Raw genomic sequence first — 23092 nt, 5'->3', positions numbered from 1 at the left:
ACCAGGAGCACCTCAGACATGACGATGACGGCTACCAGTCGTACTGTACCGTCTGCTGCCACAAGGCAAGGGGTTGCTGCTACTGTGTAGCAATGCCGTACCGCATCTGCCAGCACCCAGGAGACATAGGGTGACAGTTACCTGAGCGGGCTCCATGCTTGCCGTGGTATGGCGTCTGCACAGGTAACTCAGGAAAAAAGGAGCGAAATGATTGTCTGCCTTTGCTTTCACGGAGGGAGGGAGGGAACGGGGGCCTGACGATATGTACCCAGAACCACCCGCGACAATGTTTTAGCCCCATCAGGCATTGGGATCTCAACCCAGAATTCCAATGGGCAGCGGAGACTGCGGGAACTGTGGGATAGCTACCCACAGTGCAACGCTCCGGATGTCAACGCATGCCTCGGTACTGTGGAAGCGCTCCGCCGAGTTAATGCACTTAATGCACTTAGAGCATTTTCTGTGGGGACACACACACTCGAATATATAAAACCGATTTCTAAAAAACTGACTTCTATAAATTCGACCTAATTTCGTAGTGTAGACATACCCTCAGCTTTGTGGATTGCAGAGTTGTTCCTGTAATTTTCTAAGCACCTAAAAGTTTGGCAGCGTTACTCTCAACGTTGTAACAACCGAGTCGCTTTGTGGATCCCACCTTCAGTATCTGGAAGTACACAAAGTATTACAGAATCTGCAAACAAACTCTAGAGCTGTACATTTAGCACAACCCCCAGCGGACGCTCCTCTGAATTTCTGGGGCTGGCATTAACGTTTCCTAAATCATTTGTTTTGAGAGTTTCTAGGCCACTCAAATGTTGTCATTTAACCCACATGTTGGTTGGTCTTATGCATCATGTTTCGTCTCCCAGTCAACTTCAGGTCATCTATCTAATGCTCTTATTTTTTTTTAAAAAATCAGCGATGAAAGTCTTGGTTGTTTGAATTCCATAACTGCTTTTAAAAGTCGTTTGAAAACCAGTTAGTGTGGCCTGCCAGACCTTTTGGGTTTTTGGGGAAAGAAATTGTGAGGAAAAAAACTCAAGCAACTCTTCTATGTAATATTAACCAAGGGCTGGGACAGAACTCCATCTCTTCTGTTTGACGGGTATGTAGTTGTTGTTGTTTGTCAAATACAATGAATTTCTGGTCTGGGCAAAAGAGTGATTTTCTTTTCTTTTCTTTTTTTTAATTTGTCCTGTCTGCTTGTGAAAAGCTGCTTTTCATTTTCAACAAAAAATAGAGGGAAAAATTAAAAAGGCTTAATTTTTCAGCTGACACTGTGATTGGTGGGTAGTGGGTGAATGCATATGTGCTGGAAGAATTTTTTCAGGCTGCTTTTTCTTAAAAGGCAAGGGTCATAGTCTCTTCTCATCTACCCTGCCACCACCCCAGTGGAGTAGTGTCAGTTGTAACTAAGGAGAATTTGGCCCCAAATATGTATTGGACTATATATAATACTTATCTTTGTATTGTCTGAGTTTATTACCCAAACAGTATGGATGCTGCACTGGGTAACACAGTATGGGGAGGAGGTGAGCAGCTCTCAGTGGTGAAAGAACAGGTTAAGGACTATTTACAAAACCTGGACATGCACAACTCCATGGGTCCAGATCTAATGTATACAAGGGTGCTGAGGGAGCTGGCTGATGTGATTGCAGAGCCATTGGCCATTATCTTTGAAAATTTGTGGCGATCGGGAGAGGTCCTGGAGAACTGGAAAAAGGCAAATATAGTGCCCATATTTTAAAAAGGGAAGAAAGAGAACCCGGGGAACTACAAACCGGTCAACATCACTTCAATCCCCAGCAAAATCATGGAGCAGATCCTCAACAAATCCATTTTGAAGCACTTGGAGGAGGAAGGTGATCAGGAACAGTCAACATGGATTCACCAAGGACAAGTCATGCCTGACCAACCTAATTGCCTTCTATGATGAGATAACTGGTTCTGTAGATATGGGGAAAGTGTGGACGTGATATATCTTGACTTTAGCAAAGCTTTTGATATGGTCTCCCACAGTTTTCTTGCCAGCAAGTTAAAGAAGTATGGATTGGATGAATGGACTGTAAAGTGGATAGAAAGCTGGCTAGATTGTCAGGCTCAATGGGTAGTGATCAACGGATTGATGTCTAGTTGGCAGCCGGTATCAAGCAGAGTGCCCCAGGGGTCAGTCCTGGGGCTGGTATTCTTCAATATCTTTATTAATGATCTGGATGACGGGATTAATTGCACCCTCAGCAAGTTCGCAGATGGCACTAAACTGGGGGAAGGGTGGTATATATGCTGGAGGGTAGGGATAGGGTCCAGAATGACCTAGAAAAATTGGAGGATTGGCCCAAAAGAAATCTGATGAGGTTCAACAAGGACAAGTGCAGAGTCCTGCACTTAGGATGGAAGAATCTCATACACCGCTACAGGCTGGGGACCGACTGGCTAAGCAGCAGTTCCGCAGAAAGGACCTGGGGATTACAGTGGACTAGAAGCTGGATATGAGTCAGCAGTGTGCCCTTGTTGCCAAGAAAGCCAACGGCATATTGGGCTGTATTGGTAGGAGCATTGCCAGCTGATCGAGGGAAGTGATTATTCCCCTTTATTCAGCACTGGTGAGGCCACACCTGGGGTATTGCATCCAGTTTTGGTCCCCCCCACTACAGAAGGGATGTGGACAAATTGGAGAGAGTCCAGCGGAGGGCAACAAAAATAATTAAGGGGCTGGGGTCATGATTTACGAGGAGAGGCTGAGGGAACTGGGGTTATTTAGTCTGCAGAAGAAAAGAGTGAGGTGGGATTTCATAGCAGCCTTTAACTACCTGAAGGAGGGTTCCAAAGAGGATGGAGCTCGGCTGTTCTCAGTAGTGGCAGATGACAGAACAAGAAGCAATGGTCTCAAGTTGCAGTGCAGGAGGTCTAGGTTGGATATTAGGAAACACTATTTCACTAGGAGGGTAATGAAGCCCTGGAATGCGTTACCTAGGGAGGTGGTGGAATCTCCATCCTTAGAGGTTTTTAAGGCCCAGCTTGACAAAGCCCTGGCTGGGATGATTTAGTTGGGGTTGGTCCTGCTTTGAGCAGGGATTGGACTAGATGACCTCCTGAGGTCTCTTTCAACCCTAATCTTCTATGATTCTATGGACCTCCTTGCCAATTTTTTCAAAGCATGACATATGCTGCAAGAGTGGCAGAAGGTCATGACTTGCTTATTTTTTCACGAGATTAAAAGCATAATCAAAGCAACAACTAGGCTAAAGTAAAAAAAAACAAAGCACATGAAAAAAGCAAACAGGAAAAGGTTAAAGGATAACGTAAAACAGTTTTGTTGCACCCAGCCCTCCCCCATCCTCTGGAGCCTGTGTGTGTTCCCGCCCCATCGCCTGCAAGCCCGAGCCAGTGTGCTTGTTACAGCAGGCGGCGTGGGCTGAGCAGGCCCCCCCGGCTCTAAGGAGAAGCACGTGCATAGCGGCCAGGCCTTAACGTGTAAGGCCCGGGCAGGGCCCCTGCCTTGGCGCTGGAAACGGCTGTGCAGTGATCAGGGGCTTCTCACGGCGCTGTGGGGCCCCGGGGGGGACCCACGTGCTAGCGGTGGGGTCGCAAACCCCCGCTCCCTGAGCTGCGGGGGGGCCCCCGGGCGTCCTGAGCGCGCACAACCCTCCTCCCGCGGCGGCTGCCCGGCGTCCGCCCACGCCCCGGCCCGCCATTGGGGCCTGTCCCGGGAGCCCCTCCCCAAGCGCGGGCGGCAGCCGGGCCCGGGCCGCGCTGGGGGCAGCATGGCCGGGGAGCCGCGCAGCCCGCCGGTGAAGGTGCTGGCCGCCCAGCTGAAGCGGTGCCGGCGGGCCGCGGGCGGGCCGTGGCTGCTGGGACGGGAGGAGGCCGGGCAGGGCCCGCTGGCGGTGCCGGTGGTGTGGATGCAGGGCACGGTGCTGGCGGTGGAGGCCGGGGGCGCCCGGGGCGGCTCGGCCCGGCTGCAGGACGAGAGCGGCCCCTTCACGGTGCTGGGGGTGGAGCGGGTCCCCAAAGGGCGGCCGTGCCTCAGCGCAGGTACCTCCTGGGGGAGCCGCAAAGCGCGGGTGGGGCGGAGTGTGGGGGACCCGCTTAGAGAGTGTGTACTCCCGCCCTGCGGGGCCAAACAGTCTGGCGGGGGGTCCCACCGCCCACCGCCATGGGGGGGGGGGAACCTGCCCCGTGGGGTCCCCCACACCAGCTGCCACCAGGGGGAGGAGCCTTGCTGTTCCTCTCCTATAGGGACCCCCCACACACAGGGGGCCCTACTGTTCCTGAGCTATAGGGCCCCCCCATACACAACCATGGGCGGGGGCTTACGGCTCCCATTTCTTGGCGGGGACTCCTCCCACATGCTAGGGTGCTAATATATTTGCCTTGTGGGATCCCCTGAACACATACATACCTGGGAGGGTCTATTTCTCCTGCGCATGAGTCTCACATATACTGGAGGCAGAGCGACATAGTGGTTTCAGACCTACGATTCACATGCACACACAGGGACTTACCACATGCATGCAAGGGGGTTATACTGCAGAGGATGGGCAACCTGCAAAGATACTTGTGCCAGATGCTTCAGGCCCACATCCTCAGTGCACGTAATCCTACCTCCAGCATTTTGAGAGGGTAAAGTATGCTTCAGGACTAGGAGACAATCAATGGGATACAATCATTCTGGGGTACAAAATATATCGGAAGGACAGAACAGGTCGTGCGGGAGGAAAGTGGCATTATATGTGAAAGAAAATGTAGAATCAAATAAAATAGAAATCTTAAATGAATCCACATGTTCCATAGACTCTCTATGGATAGTAATGCCGTGCTCCAATAAGAGTATAACCGTAGGGATCTATTAGCAACCACCTGACCAGGACAGTAATAGTGGTGATGAAATCCTAAGGGAGATTAGACAGGCTATCAAAATAAAAAACTCCATAGTAGTGGGGGATTTCAGTTATCCCCATATTGACTGGGTATATGTCATCTCAGGAAGAAATGCAGAGACAAAATTTCTTGATACTTTAAATGACTGCTTCTTGGAGCAGCTGGTACACGAACCCACAAGGGGAGTGGCAACTCTCCATCTACTCCTGAGTGGAGCGCAGGATCTGGTCCGAGAGGTAACTATAACAGGATTGCTTGGAAATAGTGACCATAATATAATAACATTTAACATTCCTATCGTGGGAAGAACACCTCAACAGCCCAACACTGTGGCATTTTATTTCAGAAAGGGGAACTATGCAAAAATGAGGAGGTTAGTTCAACAGAAATTAAAATGTACAGTGATTAGAGTGAAATCCCTGCAAGCTGCATGGACAATTTTCAAAGACACCATAATAGAGGCTCAACTTAAATGTATACCCCAAATTAAAAAAACACACTAAAAGAACTAAAAAAGAGCCACCATGGCTTAACAACCATGTAAAAGAAGCAGAGATAAAAAAGCATCTTTTAAAAGGTGGAAGTCAAATCCTAGTGAGGTAAATAGAAAGGAGTATAAATACTGCCAAATTAAATGTAAAAATGTAATAAGAAAAGCCAAAAAGGAGTTTGAAGAACAGCTAGCCAAAACTCAAAAGGTAATAACAAAATGGTTTTTAAGTACCTCAGAAGCAGGAAGCCTGCTAAACAACCAGTGGGGCCCCTGGTTGATCAAGATACAAAAGGAGCACTTAACGACGATAAAGTCATCCCAGAGAAACTAAATTAATTCTTTGCTTCAGTCTTCACAGCTGAGGATGTTAGAGAGATTCCCAAACCTGAGCCATCTTTTGTAGGTGACAAAATCTGAGGAATTGTCACAGATTGAAGTGTCACTAGAGGAGGTTTTGGAATTAATTGAGAAACTTAAGGGTAACAAGTCACTGGGACTAGATGGCATTCAGCCAAGAGTTCTAAAAGAACTCAAATGTGAAATTGCGGAACTATTTATGGTTTGTAACCTGTCCTTTAAATCAGCTACTGTACTCAATGACTGGAAGATAGCTAACGTAAGGCCAATATTTAAGAAGGGCTCTAGAGGTGATCCGGGTAATTACAGATCGGTAAGTCTAACGTCAGTACCGGGCAAATTAGTTGAAGCAATAGTAAAGAATAAAATTGTCAGACACATAGAAGAACATAAATTTTTGCGCAAAAGTCAACATGGTTTCTGTAAAGGGAGATCATGTCTTACTAATCTGTTGGAGTTCTTTGAGGGGGTCAACAAACATGTGGACAAGGGGGATCCAGTGGGCATAGCATACTTAGATTTCCAGAAAGCCTTTGACAAGGTCCCTCACCAAAGGCTCTTACGTAAATTAAGTTGTCATAGGATAAGAGGGAAGATACTTTCATGCATTGAGAACTGGTTAAAAGACAGGGAACAAAGGGTAGGAATAAATGGTAAATTTTCAGAATGGAGAGAGATAACTAGTGGTGTTCCCCAAGGGTCAGTCCTAAGACCAATCCTATTCAACTTATTCATAAATGATCTGGAGAAAGGGGTAAACTGTAAGGTCGCAAAGTTTGCAGATGATACTAAACTGCTCAAGATAGTTAAGACCAAAGCAGACTGTGAAGAAATTAAAAAAAATCTCACTAAACTAAGTGATTGGGCAACAAATGGCAAATGAAATTTAATATGGATAAATGTAAAGTAATGCACATTGGAAAAAATAACCCCAGTTGTACATACAATATGATGGGGGCTAATTTAACTACAACTAATCAGGAGAAAGATCTTGGAGTCATCGTGGATAGTTCTCTGAAGACGTTCACATAGTATGCAGCAGCAGTCAAAAATGCAAACAGGATGTTAGGAATCATTAAAAAAGGGCTAGAGAATAAGACGGAGAATATCTTATTGTCCTTATATAAATCCATGGTATGCCCACATCTTGAATACTGCGTACAGATGTGGTCCCATCATCTCAAAAAAGATATACTGGCATTAGAAAAGGTTCAGAAAAGGGCAACTAAAATGATTAGAGGTTTGGAACGGGTCCTATATGAGGAGAGATTAGAGGCTAGGATTTTCAGCTTGGAAAAAAGGAGACTAAGGAGGGATATGATAGAGGTATATAAAATCATGAGTGGTGTGGAGAAAGTAAAGAAGGAAACGTTATTTACTTGTTCCCATAATATAAGAACTAGGGTCCACCAAATGAAATTAATGGGTAGCAGGTTTAAAACAAATAAAAGGAAGTTCTTCACTGAGCGCACTGTCAACCTGTGGAACTCCTTGCCTGAGGAGGTTGTGAAGGCTAGGACTATAACAGGGTTTAAAAGAGAACTGGATAAATTCATGGAGGTTAAGTCCATTAATGACTATTAGCCAGGATGGGTAAGGAATGGTGTCCCTAGCCTCTGTTTGTCAGTGGGTGGAGATGGATGGCAGGAGAGAGATCACTAGATCATTACCTGTTAGGTTCACTCCCTCTGGGCCACCTGGCATGAGCCACTGTCAGTAGACAGGATACTGGGCTGGATGGACCTTGGGTCTGACCCAGTATGGCCATTCTTATGGGTGCTGCCCCACAATGGTGGGGGTTAGATGCTGCCCCAGTGTGGGAAGGCCCTGGTTGGAGCATTGCAAAGTGAGCCTGCCCCACGCTCAGTACACAACAGCAGGTCCTGGTGAGGCTCAGTTACCCGCTCCAGGCGCTACAACCTAGACACTGGTGCTGTCCGTTGTGTTGCACAGCACAGCTCAGGATTGTCCTGGCTGCCCCCAAACTTGTATGAATGGCTGTTACCTGTCACACACGGTCGCAGTGCCATTCTAATTTTGCACCATTAGAGGGCCAGCCACATTTGAGCGGCACTGCAACCGTGTGTGTCAAGGGCCAGGTCATAACAGCTGGAGGATGAAGCCAAGCCCAGCCAGCCCCATGAGACAGAAGCTTCGTCAACGAGGACAGGAGGTCTAGGGGTCAAAACCTGGGACCGTTGGGAGGTATGAATAATTGTTGCATGGGGGCAGGAATTTCTTCCTAATTCCCACCTGGTGATCAGTTTATGCTTTGAAGCAGGAGGATTTAATAATCCATCATATATGAGCCAGTGGGACTGCAGATGCTGTTCTTATTCATACAAATACCAAATCCTTTTTCTTAAATATATGGCCTAATTTTGTGATATGGTCAGCATTCTCAGCTATTCACACTGACAAGCCTTTGATGACTTAACATTTTTCTCAGAGGTCCTGCCCTGCCTCACTTTTTGGCTGCTTTGAAACAAAATAATCGAATAGTTTAAAGTGAAATAATGGTTCCTGAGCAAGAATAATGAAAATGTTGAATGTTAATTGCGTTTTGTTTTTTCTAGGAAAGTATGTAATGGTGATGGGCTTGGTACACTCCTGCAGTCCAGAACCTATTCTTCAAGCTGTGAAGGTGACAGATCTTTCTGATAATCCTATTCACAGAAGCATGTGGAGCTTTGAAGTGGAGGATTTGCACAGAAACATTTCTTAGATGCTGTGTGTTTTTGTCAGCAGCCTAAAGGACCTGGAAACAAATATTTGCTTTTACACCATTTGGACCTCAGCTCAAAACATTAGACTGTCAGGAATAGTTATAGCCTCATCTGGAGAATACTTTGAGAGACAAAATTACTTAGTCCACTAACTAACGGTTTTAAGAGTTATGGACAGGAGACCAAATTTACCATTGGAGAAAATGTGAACAACTCCATTGGCTTCAGTGAATTTGACTGAGATTCAATATTTAGAGATTTTTATGCTCATGATAACTCATAGGAAGCTGGTTCATGCCCTGTTCCAATAATGTTTTATGCCAACAGACTAAACTGCATTAATTTTCCAAAAGTTTATCTGATGCTTTCCAAATAATAGTAGGTATTTCAATACTCGCTCCATTATTATAGCTGTCATCTCTTAGACTGTAGGGTTAGGCAGTCATAGTACCATATTCTGTCCTCCATTTTGCATAACACTCTTGCTGCCAGTGTGAATTCTATATCTGGAATGAGGGCAGAATGTGGTCCATACTGTTTAGATTGTGTTTATGGTAAGGAAATGGTACCTTTGCTCCATGCTTTCTCTATCAAGAACATCCATATCCAGTTTGCTTTGTTTACAAGACATATATATATCTTTTCTAACTGTAACCATAGTTTGGTGCCTAAAACTCTGCAGGTGCAGCATTCATCTCTACAATACTAAGAGTTGCATGATAACAAAACCTATAGTTCCAGTAAACTAAACAGAGATTTGACACAGACTCACAGGGAGTAGATTTATCCAGGTCCAAGAAGTAAGTACTCTTGCCACATCACACAGTAAGATTACCTCAGCCTAATTATGCATCTTTATGTTAAGTTTTCTTTCCCTGGATACACTGTCTCTTTAAAGTTACTGTTAAATGTATATTATTTTTACCTTTGTTACATCCTCTTCCTGTAAAGGACAAGTGTATGATACTGCCCTTTTGTCCCCAAAATATTATATTTGCTCAAGTTTCAATGATAATTCATGCATCCTAAATAAATACTACATTATGTATATACTGTAGCTCTGTAGGTTGGGGGAAAGAGACAAGTTCAACAGTATCAAATAACGTTAAGTAACTTTGAGCGTATGAAAACAAGCTTTTTGCCTTAATATAAACCACAAACTGAAGTTAAGATCAGGTATTGCACTTTGAACAATGCTTTGAAAATGCTAATTCTCACAGTGCTATCTTGAAGTAAATATTGTCCCCATTTTTACAGAGGCCCCTTGGAGGGTGTTGATGAAAGTGCCGGGATCAGAACTTTGGGAGTGCGTACTTCCATCCCTGAGTTTAGTATTTGAGACCATGTCGCTTCAGAGGCCTGGGTATAACTGAGAGGTTGTGTTAAATGAGACCTTGTTGATTATATGTGGGATAAACCAAGACAGGTGTACAGAATTTTGACAGTATGGGTTAATTTTTTTAAAAAATGTTGGGAAAAAGTCCACTTGTAAAATGTAGCCTGCCAGCAAATTCTTCTTCGTGTCAACATTGTTAGACAACCATTTTTATTTTTTTGGTAGCAGGTCTCTTGACATCTTAATGGTTCTTATTCTAAGAACTTGAATTTCATCTCAGAAGGAAGAAAAACAAAGTTCACCTTGACATGCATGGGAACTAGATTGTGTGTAAAAAGTTTTGATGAAAAGGGCCAAATTCAAACCTTGTGTAAGGGAGTGCAACTCTGCTGGCTTCAGTAGACTTGTACCACTTACATCACAGCTAAATATGGCTCAAATACTCATAGTTGGCCTTTACTCATAGTTGACAAGTACATAATGCAACAGATGTGATATATAAATATATATATATAGTATAATGCATGTTCATTAAATGTATAGCTCAGTAGCAGTCTTTACTCAGTGTTGACTTAAATACTGCTGACCTGAATTTAATTAGCAATATCTCTATATCCTCCCCACCCTCCTGGTTCATGAATAAGGGAAGCCCCAGGGATCCCGCTGCCGCTCCAGCTGCTGCCAGGGGGCAAACCCCTGGGGTCCTGCTGCCACTCTGGCTGCCTCCAGGGGGCCAGCTGCTGCTCCAGCTCCCCTGGAACCACTGCCGGGAAACACCGAGCTGTGGCGGTGCCAGCCGCCCACAGGACCACTGCTCAGGTAGTCTCCGGGGCCAGCTGCTTGCGCGGCCTTGGGATCAGCCACACTCTCCGCTGCAGAAATCACGGACCCCTACATATGAGCAAGCTATGCCGCTCTAGTTTTTGGATACTAACTATTCTTTAAAGTTGAGATTGGCCCAAACTAAATCACTAGATCTGACCATCCCAAGCTTTGGGATGTTTCAGAATCTACATGTGGATCTAAACTTTGTAGTTGGAGTTCTCTACTTCTATAAAAATAATTCAAAACTGGAGACAAACTCTTGGAAAATTGGTTATCTTTGTTTGGTCTAAAGCTACTACTATATTTGACAACTGTTGGCTTGTAGAAGTGGCCTAACTGTAGTGCAGCTTCAGAGTTTCTTTGTAACCAAAAGCAACTTACAAAGTATACTGCAAAGATTTTATGTGGATTTTATATAATAGCATTGGATTGTTACACCAGCCTGAGTCTTTGAAACCAGGTTCTTTTCTAGAACTCAAAACTGAAACAGGTTCCTAAGAAAGTTGAACTTGGAGCTTCTTAGCAAATGAACAGTTCTCTCTTTTCAGAACTTTTGACCTTGCTTCATTTTTATAAAACAGCAACAGAGTGTTTTTCTCAGTGAATTGATGTTGACTAGGCATGGGGACAATATGTCCCAAGTTTTATGGTATTGTCTGTGGTTGTATACTTTATTGTGCAACAATGTGAGTGATTAAATAAGTTTCCTTTAAGTCTTTCAATTTCCTAGTCCACACAATGACTTTCTTTTTCTCTAGAGCCTAGGTCTGAGAAGCTGAATGAGAGGTGTACATGTTCGTGTCCATGTGAATTTGAGTCCTTTGGGGTAAATAAAGGAAATAAGAAATGGTTACTATATGAGTTGTAGGCACTAGAAATACTGAGTACTTAGTATTTTTCAATGGGCTTGATACTCTACATCTCCCTGCAGGGAAGGCCGGTGTTGTTATGTATGGTTGCTGAGGTACAATTAAGTGAACTGATGTAACTTACCCAAACTTTGTGATAGAGGTCGGTTAAGAACTCAGGAGTTCCTGGCTCCTGCATTCTGTTCAAAGTGCACACCTGATCTGACTAAACCACACACTTACTTGAGAGAATATTGATATGTTCCTTATGCAGCCTTTCTGCTGTTTGCCATTTGACAGTCTCATTCGCATACTAAAATACTGTCTTTATGTGAAGCATAAATATTTCCACAATGCCTCTGGCAAAAGCACTTCACAAATCAAGCTGTCCTAAAATTTTCAGTAACAACTTACGTCACTAGTTCTACTCTAGTTAGCATCTTCGTGGCCAAGCATCAGTTTTTAAATACCAAAAATCCTGAAACTACAGGTTTGAATAGAAGTAGGGTCAAATCCCAGGGACTCTTAAGGGACATATTCTAGGAGGGCTTGTAACTTCTGAGAATCATAAAAAGATTTCAGGTGCTCTGAGTGATGGTTTTTGCTCTGTCTCAATCTGTGGCCACTGTATGTTTTTCTCTTCTTGTCATGTTCTGTAGATAAAATGCCAGCAGTGCATTGCAATTTCAGCTGCAGAGCTCCCTAAGCCAGTCAACAAGAAGTGCAACAATGTGTATTTTGCACCCTCCTACCCAAAGGCTCTGACATAATCCTCTGCCAGTTTGAGATATGCAAGACCTGATCTGACCCAGTTCAGGGTTAATGGGAGCTGCTTTTCCATCATGATGGCATCCTGCCACTCTTTCTGGGGGAGGCTATAAATTGTCCATTTAAAAATCAAGAAGAAAACTTACCATGCAAAACAATAACATAAGAATGCTTAAAAAATAAGCGGCCTGTTTTGTTAACAGGGAATGGATAAGAAAGATATTACAGGTTTCAGAGGTTGCTGCTGTTTTAACTCAACCATAGTTTTGTACAGATGTCCACTTTACAAGAAGCACTGCTCGATGGCTACTTATTGGCATCTCTGTTGGCAGTCTCTGCAGAAAATGGGCATGGAGAATGTAGTAGTCCCTCCAAGACACAGCTGGTACACATTTATGGGGCAGTGTGGGGAAACTTGTACTTATTCTGTGGGTAAAGCAAGAATGTTCAGTCTCCACGTCTGCCAGTCACAGACCTTTCACCAACCCTAAATTCACTAGCAAATAGTTTATTTAAAAAGTAGCTTTGTTTTTTAAATTGGCATCTTGTATTCAGCAAGTGCATTAGTGCACTGTACAGACACTTTTAGAATAACCTGTTTTCTTTCTTGGTTTGAGTTCTATATTAATATCACTCACAGTTTACTTTGTTTTTAGGAGTGTTTGGAGAAAAGATTTTCTGTTTGAACAGCAGAGATAGGAGGCAAAAATCTAAAGTTTTCTGTTGAACTTGGTGTTAGCACCACCTCCTGGTCATTCAGTGGCATGAGTGTACTGGTGGTACATGCCAGCATAGATCAGTATACATGTATGACTCTAGGTATATTACTGAATGCCTGTTAGCTTTCTCGCATCTTTTACTGATAGGTATATGGATGCTCACCCTTTCATTCCTATAAGGTGAATAGATCTCAGAAAGGCTCATGACGGGTTTAGTATTGCCCATCACACACCAATTGTATATCATATTTGACATTGTTTGTAATGTAAAATGTGGAATATTTAAACACTGATTAAATAGTAATGTTTCTTTGATGGTTACAGTTATTTTAATGTTAAAAGTCAGTATTAAGGCATGATGCAGTGTGTTAAACAGATGTTGCATTTTGTGCCAGAAGTATTTGCACCTTGTACATCACCTAGTATCTTACCTATCTTGCAGGGGCATGATGGAGACTTAATTGTTTAACCTGTGGAAAGCATTTTGAGCTTGCCAGATGCTGCAGCAGAACAAAATACTCCACCACTAGGATTTTGCTTGGCAAACGCCGTTTGTCAGTGTCTTGCTTAATCTCCTCTGAGCCTTCTTCCATGCACCACCCTCCTCTGTGGGTACAGCCACTCAGTATGCCTCCAGAAGACCCCTCTTTTAAAGTCCCTTCTGCCTTGTCATCTACAATTGACATGTATAAAGACTCCTCTGGCTACTTGTCTGTATGTCCTTAGATAGTGAGCTCTTCAAAGCTGGGACCATGCTCTTCTTGAATGTCTGGCAGGGGCCTAGTACAGCGTGGATGCTAAACATAATAATTGGCCTCAGTCTTCATTGTGGGCTTTAGCTGCTAATTTAGTATAAATACTAAAAAGAATAAGAGCTCTCATTGCTGCTTTAAATTAATTTCTGTCTGACTGTTCTCATAGTCTCTTGCAATATTTGCTGACATTTCACTTTGTCCTTGCAGTTCAAATGTCATTTCGATGAGTCTGATCTCAGCAGGCATATTAGTGCTTGGAATTACCAACACAAATTGGCTGATTTAAAAAAAAATGAAATTTGTATAACAAAATCAATAGTCACCATTTACAAAGCTCTTATAAATCATCAAACCAACTTCCAAATAATTTCATGGCAACCTAATCTTCACACGTTGAACTGTGTTTAAACCTCACTCTTGCTAGCACCACTTTTTTGATCAGCGTGGGTGGGATTTTTTTGTCTTCCTAAAACTATGGTATAAAACCACACTATAGGCACTCTCTCAAGGAATTTAGACCTTGGTTTTTCTGAGGGGCATGGGGAGAGTCCCTGTCCACATTGATCAGAGAAACCAGGCTAGCAATGGTCATATTTAAATGCCCTAAAAACAGCACTTGCCATAGTTTCAAATATGTGCCCTGATAAAACATGCAAGTATCTACTCACAGGAAGTCTCCTGTGCTTGCAAGAACGCCCACTGACCTGAGTGGGGCTTCCAATCTGCCCATGTGGTGCAGCTTTGCAGGATTGGGTCTGTACAGTGGAAGAAGCCTCTCTATCAATAGCAAAACTACATTAGAACCATGATACAGAATTGTACATTAGCTCTATGAATGCTGCTTAAATATGATAAAATACATAGTGTACCCAAACCTAATAACGGCAAAAATGGTGGAGCCACAGATCACATCCTGGCTTAGAACCTTTTTCTAGTCAAGCTACGTTAGCCATGAAACTGGAGATATCCCCATCTGTTCTTGGATAAACATCAGGGACAAAAGCAAATCATTCTTGTTCGAACATCCCAGAAAGACAGCACCTACTGTTGTCTTCCATTTATATGGGTAACATGGAATTTGACTGTTTTCCTAAAGTATTATTTGTAAAGCACCTATAATCTTAGTACCTAGGTATGAAAGAAATAGTGTACAAGGTAAAAATCTCAAAGAAGGAAGTTTTCCTGTTTCCATACCTCCACCATGGCTGCCTGTCCAGCAGACAGGCTCATGGATTTGCCTAAGTTAAAGCCATTTTTAAAATGTAGCTATTTGTTTGGAGTACTCCACACCCTGTCTTTCCCCTACGCCTCTTTGAAACCAGATGTTATTTATAGACACAAATTATAAGATAACTCTGGCCACCAATATGCTTTTACTTCTAAATGATTGGAACCTTCAGAGACCATAAATGGAGAACAAACTGCAGAATACTAATACAAAATGGCTGTGTAATGATATAGATAGATAGATTAAACAGATCTTGAGTTTAGTAAGGCTTTTGACACAGTCCCACATGGCATTCTCATACGCAAACTAATAAATGTGATCTAGATGAAATTACTGTAAGGTGGGTGCACAACTGGTTGAAAGACCATACTCAAACAGTAGTTATCAGTAGTTTGCTGGCAAAGTGGGAGGATGTTTCTAGTGGGATCCCACAGGGGTCAGTCCTGGGTCTTGGAATATTCAATATTTTCATTAATTATTTGTGTAACAGAGTGATGAGTATGCTCATAAAATTTGCAGATGATGCCAAACGGGGAGAGGTTGCAAGCACTTTGGAGGCCAGAATTACAATTCAAAACAACCTTGAAAAATGGGAGAATTGGTCTGAAATCAACAAGATAAATTCAATAAAGACAAGTGCAAAGCACTTCACTTAGGAAGGAAAAATCAAATGTGCAATTACAAAATTGTGTGTCAGTGGCTAGGTGGTAGCACTGCTGAAAAGAAGCTGTGGTGTTATTGTGGAGCACAAATTGAATATGAATCAACAATGGCCAATGGCATTTTGGGATGTATAAGTAGGGGCATAGCCAGCAGATCGAGGGGCGTGATCGTCCCCCTCTATTCGACATTGGTGAGGCCTCATCTGGAGAACTGTGTCCAGTTTTGGGCCCCACACTACAAGAAGGATGTGGATAAAGTGGAGAGAGTCCAGCGAAGGGCAACAAAAATGATTAGGGGTCTGGAACACATGACTTATGAGGAGAGGCTGAGGGAACTGGGCTTGTTTAGTCTGCAGAAGAGAAGAATGAGGGGGGATTTGATAGCTGCTTTCAACTACCTGAGAGGTGGTTCCAGAGAGGATGGTTCTAGACTATTCTCAGTGGTAGAAGAGGACAGGACAAGGAGTAATGGTCTCAAGTTGCAGTGGGGGAGGTTTAGGTTGGATATTAGGAAAAACTTTTTCACGAGGAGGGTGGTGAAACACTGGAATGCGTTGCCTAGGGAGGTGGTGGAATCTCCTTCCTTAGAAGTTTTTAAGGTCAGGCTTGACAAAGCCCTGGCTGGGATGATTTAATTGGGGATTGGTCCTGCTTTTGAGCAGGGGGTTGGACTAGATGACCTCCTGAGGTCCCTTCCAACCCTGATATTCTATGATTCTATTGCAATTGTGGAAAAGGAAAATATTCTGGGGAGTATTAACAGGAATGTGGTATGCAAGGCACTGGAGACAATTGTTTCACTCTACTTGGCACTGGTGAGGTCCTAGGTGGTGTACTGTGTGTCACACTTTAGGAAAGATGTGGACAAATTGGAGAGAGTCCAGAGAACAGCAACAAAAGTGATAAAAGTTTAGAAAACCTGACCTCTGAAGAACAGTTGAAAAACCTGAGGATGTTTAATCTAGAGCAAAGACGCCTGACAGGGGAACCCTCAAATATGTTAAGGTCTGTTTATAAAGGCCTATGCTTGCTGAAGGTAGGCCAAGTAGTAATGGGCTTAATCTGCAGCAAGGGAGCTTCAGGGTAGATATTAGGAAAAGCTTTTTGACACTAAGGGTAGTTAAGTGCTCAGACAGACTTCCAAGGGCAGTAAATTCCCCCTCATTGGAGATTTTTTAAGAACAGGTTGGACAGACACCCATCAGGGTTAATCTAGGTTTACTTCATCCTGCCTCAGTGCAAGGGCTAGAGTTGATGACTTCTTTTGAGCTCCCTTCCAGCCCTATAGTTCTATGATTCTGTGATACAGCTGTCCCTTCCCCAGCAATACCTTACTTCATATCTGCCTTGTTTCTGTTATCTTTCTCCAATGCAGTTAACTAGCTGACCTTTTTTCCCAGCGGGCTGGCCCTTTATGTTTGGCAGAAACAAACAGCTGGAGCCTTACCATGGCCATTTTGGAACTGATTACTGCTTCCTCCTCCTAACTGGTGAGCACTTTTAATTCTTGTTATAGTTTTCTTGTTTGATTCCCAAAGAGCTGGAATGTTCTCAGAGACTGCAAAATGATCTAGGGGCTCTGTGACTGCAGGAGTGTTGCAAGGTGACAACTCACTCACTCGGTTGTGAGGCTGTCTTTTCTAGAAGAAATGGCTAATTAAAATTCTCGGTAATGGAGTTTATGTGAAAATGAACAGTTTCCTCTTACACAATTTCTTAGTGAAATAAATTATATGGATTGCCTGAACCAATTCAGTTTCTCATTTACATAGTGAGTAGCTGGTGAGTAAACAATGCATTACTCTCAAACTACTGGAAGTCTCTTGGCACTGATGTAAATGAGCTGAAAAATCAATATATCCTACTTTAGAGGCAGTCTAAGCTAGTGGAACAGGGCAAGTTGGTTTCTAGTCCCAGCTTTGCCACTGACTTGCTGTGTGATTTTTCAGCAAGTCCCTTAACCTTTGTGTAACTTTATCTTCCCCTGGTTATGACATGAAGGCTGAGACCCAGCTTTAAATCTGTGGCTGAAAGTGCTGAAAGTTCCAAGGATGACTGATTTTCCCTACTCTTTGGTAACCAATGTGTTTGATCACCTAGGCATTATTAAATATCAGAAATTCTCTTCATGAATCCTGGACTATCACACATTTTCTTACACCGACTCTTCTATTCAGGCATTACTAATGTGCTTTTTATCTTACCAGCAAATAATGTTGAATCTAACAGATGTCTGATGCATAGTCACCTTTCTTTAGCTATACAGTTGCCTATAGTATTATGAAGAGCATGTAGGCTAATAGTATTGAAAAATGTCACTGACAATCATAGTAGAAATAAGAAAGGTTATCCGATATTGTGGCGATGTTTAGGGTACTCAGCATTGCCTCACCTAAGTCCCTTTGGCCCTCTGTTCAGAATTAAATTCTTTTAATGAAGATTTCCCTTCAGGAACTGGCCAGATAGCTGCGCGCATTTTAAACTCTATTAACTAGATAAACACATTTTGCTCCATAGATCAGGACAACTTTATTTTTAAGAACAATTAATGAAAGTGCATCACAGCAAAAATAAGGAAAGGAAGTAAAAACTTTCATCAACATAATATATACTTCAGGACCCTGTTATTCCAATTTATGACAATAATTCTGAGCAATGGCTATTGAATATTTGCTTTGTGTTTCCCTCACTAAAAAATAACCTCTTTGAGGTATTCCTAGTATTGACTGAAAAAATGTGTATTTCAAAAAGAAAATGGGCTTTTCTTATATAAAAATCAAAATATTTAAATCCATTTGATTTAAAATATCAAAAGTGGTTTAGCAGTAAGATTTCAGACAGTGATGTCTAAAGATGCCAGCTGCATCCTGTTTATAACTACCAAAAGGTATGGGTTAGATCCGTCACCCTGTCGAGGGCACATGGAAAGATGTCTGAAGGAAGGAAGGGGGATGTGCAATTGGTAGTGGGACACTACAGAGAAGATTGTTTCTCTTTTACAGTGGTGTGCTAATTGTGTTTCATAATGGGAATCAGGTGGGAGAGCACAAGGAATGGCTATTTTTCACCATCTCAAAAGTCCTACTTTTTGGGGGTGTTCTCTTTAGTAAGCTGGGTTAGACATGAATCTGTCCAAACCAGAACAAATGGCTGAATTAGATTCCTAGAGAACAACAAAGATGGTACTTCCATACAACCTTAAGGCTTAGTGTGCTGACAGAGCAGCCAGATTTTACTGATCTGGGGCGGGGGAGAGACAATGTGATTGTTTTAATTATATTCAAATTATGAAAATGAGATTCTGTATCTGAAGAGGAGGGCAAAACAAGAGGTTTATTTTTTTAAAATAAAAGTTACTCTAACGTTCTCTCTCTCTTGTCAGAGTTATCCTGATGTGATATTAATATAATGACAAGTAACTGTAAAAATTAAACTTTCTTCAGGTTCTGTAGCCTGAAAAGCTTTTCTTCTTACAATCTGTGTTGTAAGTCCTGGCTTTTGTGGACACTGTTGCTGGTTTGCCATACTGTTGCTTCTAGGTTATCAAACCAGGTTTTTTTCAGAGCTTGAAACAGCTTTTTCATCTTCAGGGTTGATAGTTGCAATTAAGAGAAAATTCAAACTGCAAGTAAAAAGAGATACATTACTAGACAGTGTTCTCTGGACTCTCAGAGGATAAAAAGGTAATTAGCGAACCAAACTATACAAAATAAATACAATCAGATGTCCCACCAATAAAAGGGATCAATGGAAATAAAAGTTTCATTGGGTTGTTCCAAAGCAGGCCAGGAAGTTTTACTTACACTATGAATATGTGACTTTGGACATTTAAAATAAAATCAGGCCCAGATATGCTGCACCCTAAGCTATATTTAGAAGAAGGAAGTATTTTTTTCTTTTTAACTAAAGTTTGGCAACACAGACAAGCTCCTGTGCTGAAATCTCTACTCAGGAAAAACTAGCATTCAAGTCAGTGCAAGTCTTGTTTGAATGAGAACTGTTGGCAATGGCCCAAATGTTGACAGGTTCCCAACAGTACTGAACTCTTAAGGAATTATATAGGTTAATACTACTAGCTGATTTCACAAACTTGGTGATCGGCCTATTGTAAACATGGTTTGTGTACTTTAACTGAATATTCAGTGTCAGACACTTTTTTTAAATTTAAACAAATATCTGTCTCTGTATTTAAAAGAAGTGAATTCCTCTATGTACGTCTTAAATATGCTATTAGAGGTGGCAGGTATCAAATAAAACTCAATACTCCTGAGATTTAGTGGGCTTAGAATAAAATCCAGATTCAGATTTTGCAGCTGGGTACTGTCTATACACTGGGCAGCCCAAACTCCGCATTCACCTACTGATTTATCACTATCTCCTCTGAGAAGTGTGTAATAATCATGCACACACCTAGAAGTATGCATGCACATACATGTATACTGAGCATTCTTTTGATAAGGCTTTATTTATGTGGCCTCATCCACAAATATCTGATGGTCTTCCCCCGTGGTCATGTGTAAAAAAATATTATACACTTGTAGTTCTTCTAGCTTGTTAAAAATGTAATTGTACGTTTGTAGTCACCAAATCAATTGATCTTTTGTGGTGGCAATGAATTTACAAATGCCAGGGAATAACTTGTCATTTCATTTCATGTACCAAGAGAGCTTCCATTTTCTCATTTCCAAGCCTCAGCAGTGCATACAGCAGACAAATTAGCAGCGTAAATCTAAGTGCTTCAATCCTAGCAACTGCATAATTCCCTCATCTGCATAGTCCTATCAGTTACTTACAGTAAATGCTTTTCTTTGCAGTAAATAAGTCGTAAATGGATCATTACACCTTAAATTATTATTTGGACAAGTGTGGTAGTAATTAGCATGGCAGTGATTTGTATGTCTGTTTCCTTTAATGTTCTCAACAAGTGAAAGTGATGTAAGGACTTCTTTTCTTCCAAATAAAGGACTGTACACTACATGTAAATAAAATGTTAATTATTGGGGTCAGTTTCAAAGATTCATTTTTGTCAGAAGATGATTATAGCCTCAAATGTTTCCATATTAGAAGCCATTCTTTATTGCACTTAGGCGGCGTATAATGCAGAACAAGGAACCACGTCAGCAGTTGTAGTGGGTTTTTAATTATTTATCTATCTACTGTAGTCAATAAACAGCACATACAGTTCAAGAAGGGTGCTGTTATCTATAATATCTGGAAACAAAGAGCCAAAAAAAATTATATGTGCAGGAGTCAGTTGAGGTGTGTTGTAATAATTCAGAAATGCATGGGATTAGGTGTTTTCTACATAAAGTTCAATGTGCAGCTATTTATAATCCCTAAATTACAAGATGCAAGATGTATCAAAATCTTGCCATTCTGCCTACACAGATTGCTTTTCATTTAGCTACTAGTATTGCACACTTGTGTTTACAATGGCTGAGGATCAGCACTAGAGCTACAATATATTGAGGCAGAGGACAGATGATTCCATACAATGTAAATGGGAATAACAGCGGTTGTCTCTTGCCATTGGGAAATGATTGCTATAATTTAGCTGCTTAGAAGAAATAGAACAAGAAGGTAGCCAGAATATAGATGGAGTAGTGGAATGCGCTACTCTATATGCTGTTGGGCACCATCACTTAGATCAGGTAATGGGCCTGATTCTAATTTTCACACCAGCGTAAATCAGGAGTAAGCCTGTGGAGATGTATCCACAGCAGCAGCTCAATCTTTCTCTGAATTACTCAAGAGGTAACAAACATTCTTTCATTTTGGCAGGGACTCTGGTGTAAACAGTTACAAACCTCCAGAATCACGCCTTTGAAAGTTTTCTACCTCTACGTTCTAAATAGAGAGCAGCAGAGAGATGGATTTGAGATAACTGATGGTCAGATTAAAATAGTGGTTTTGATAATCTTGGAATTCTAAGGAATGCAGATCTCATTAAAAGGAGTGGAAGGAAGGGAAACTTTTTTGTTTTTTGAATCACAAAATATATATTTTTGATGACATGAACCCAGATAAATTATTCAGAAGGAAAACAAAGGAACAAAGCAAAAAGATCATCAAAGAATTAGAAAACATGGGGAAAATAAGTTTATAATATTGTAAAAATGTTTTCACTAAGCAAATTCGGAGGAAATAAATAGCCAGCAGGGAATAAGAAACAGAGGTGGTGTCTGCTCTCGTGGTTAAAAACAAACGCTGAAATATAAACTGGGGGGACAAAACTGACTGGAGATCAGCAGAAAACTGTGGAATGGTGTTTTTATGATTACTTATAGCTACGTTACTAGATAACGTTTGTATGTTAAGCCTGGCATCCCAGGCAGAGTGTTTGGGAGGAACAGAAATTAAACTTACCACATTGAGAAGGAATTTCCAAGGGGACAAAATTTCTGCTGCACAAGTGGACAAAGGCAGCTGCCAAGTTGCAGGCAGCTTTCAACTCACTGGAGTCACAAGCGTCATGCACGCACATGCTGTAGAATGGTTCAGGGTCCACCTTCAAACATGAACAGAGTTATACGTAATGTTTCGGTTATATGAAGCAAAGTGCACAACTCTTCTAACAGATTGATAATAATTTGGAAATGTGAATAAACCTTCTTTTAGCTTGTCTTGAGTTGTCAACCTCAGCTGCAAATGAGAATTAACATAGGTGAAATTAAGGTATTTAGACCATATCAAGAGTCTATAAAATAACTCTGCAGCAAATCAGGCAAATTAACTGTGAAAGAATGAAATCAAGAACTTCAGAGGAATTGACTTTTTTCATTCCACATGTCCGTTTTCTGAAATCAGTATTAACATATCTTTTATTATGACTGATTCTAGGGCTTTACTGTATTCCATATTGTAGACCAGTATGATAAACTACAATGTCAAGACAAGATAGCATTCCATCGATCAGAGAAACGTATTTATGTGGTGGAGAGACTGTGACATTTGGTTAGTCCTTCTGTGATGCTGTTCTGATCACTACAGAGGTTGAGTTTTCAACTAAACGCCTGATAGTTAAAAGTAATGATGCTGGAATGTTCACCTTCCTGCAATCTTTCATAATTCATTTATGCAGCTTTGAAGAGTGGTGATAGGAGGTTCAAACCTTCCTTCACTGATTCTTACTAATACTTACAACTTTGAAGCAGTTCCTAAGAAGAGAGTGAGGTTCTCGAAAAAACACTTTACAAACTTTTTGCTTAGCTGTGATGGAACACGGTTTCACCTTCTTCTGTACGTAGTTGCAGTGACTGCTCACCTGAGAAAACAAGACTAGTCAATAAATAAACACTGTTTTTTAAAGTACTAATGCACTGTAAACCCCTTCATTTACATTGGGCAATATCACTGCAAGCAATAAAGATGAAGGCTTGTTAGACTTTTTTTTTTTTACACTGCTCTTAATAATTGTTTATTGTTTCATTAATATTAGGATGTGCCATGCACTGTTTATAGTTGAAACAACGACTGTATCGTCTTATAAAT

The 23092-nt window shown here is 41.7% G+C and overlaps 2 protein-coding genes across 6 annotated transcripts in view; one reads left to right on the top strand and one right to left on the bottom strand.

Moving 5' to 3' along the window:
* The first annotated feature begins 3557 nt into the window (after positions 1-3557).
* Positions 3558-13266, top strand: RMI2 (RecQ mediated genome instability 2). Its single transcript, XM_084640881.1, has 2 exons — positions 3558-4038; positions 8311-13266. Exons 1-2 carry the CDS (start codon positions 3768-3770, stop codon positions 8457-8459), a joined length of 420 nt encoding a protein of 139 aa, XP_084497007.1. The 5' UTR covers positions 3558-3767; the 3' UTR covers positions 8460-13266.
* Positions 13267-17089: 3823 nt separating this feature from the next.
* The window catches only part of LOC311527068 (uncharacterized protein), a 153296-nt gene continuing 147293 nt past the window's right edge, over positions 17090-23092 (bottom strand). For 4 of the 5 annotated variants that reach the window (XM_084640679.1, XM_084640680.1, XM_084640681.1 and 1 more), the window contains 2 exons: positions 22743-22865; positions 19236-22109 (listed from right to left, as the gene is read on the bottom strand). In XM_084640679.1, coding sequence (XP_084496805.1) covers positions 21915-22109; positions 22743-22865 — 318 coding nt within the window. In that variant the 3' untranslated portion in view covers positions 19236-21914. The other variant, XM_084640682.1, reaches the window with a different exon arrangement.

Source organism: Lepidochelys olivacea, assembly GCF_965140295.1.
Source record: "Lepidochelys olivacea isolate rLepOli2 genome assembly, chromosome: 10".
Lineage (NCBI taxonomy): Eukaryota > Metazoa > Chordata > Testudines > Cheloniidae > Lepidochelys > Lepidochelys olivacea.
Note: the sequence above shows the minus strand (reverse complement) of the source record. Positions and strands in the feature narration are given on the sequence as shown.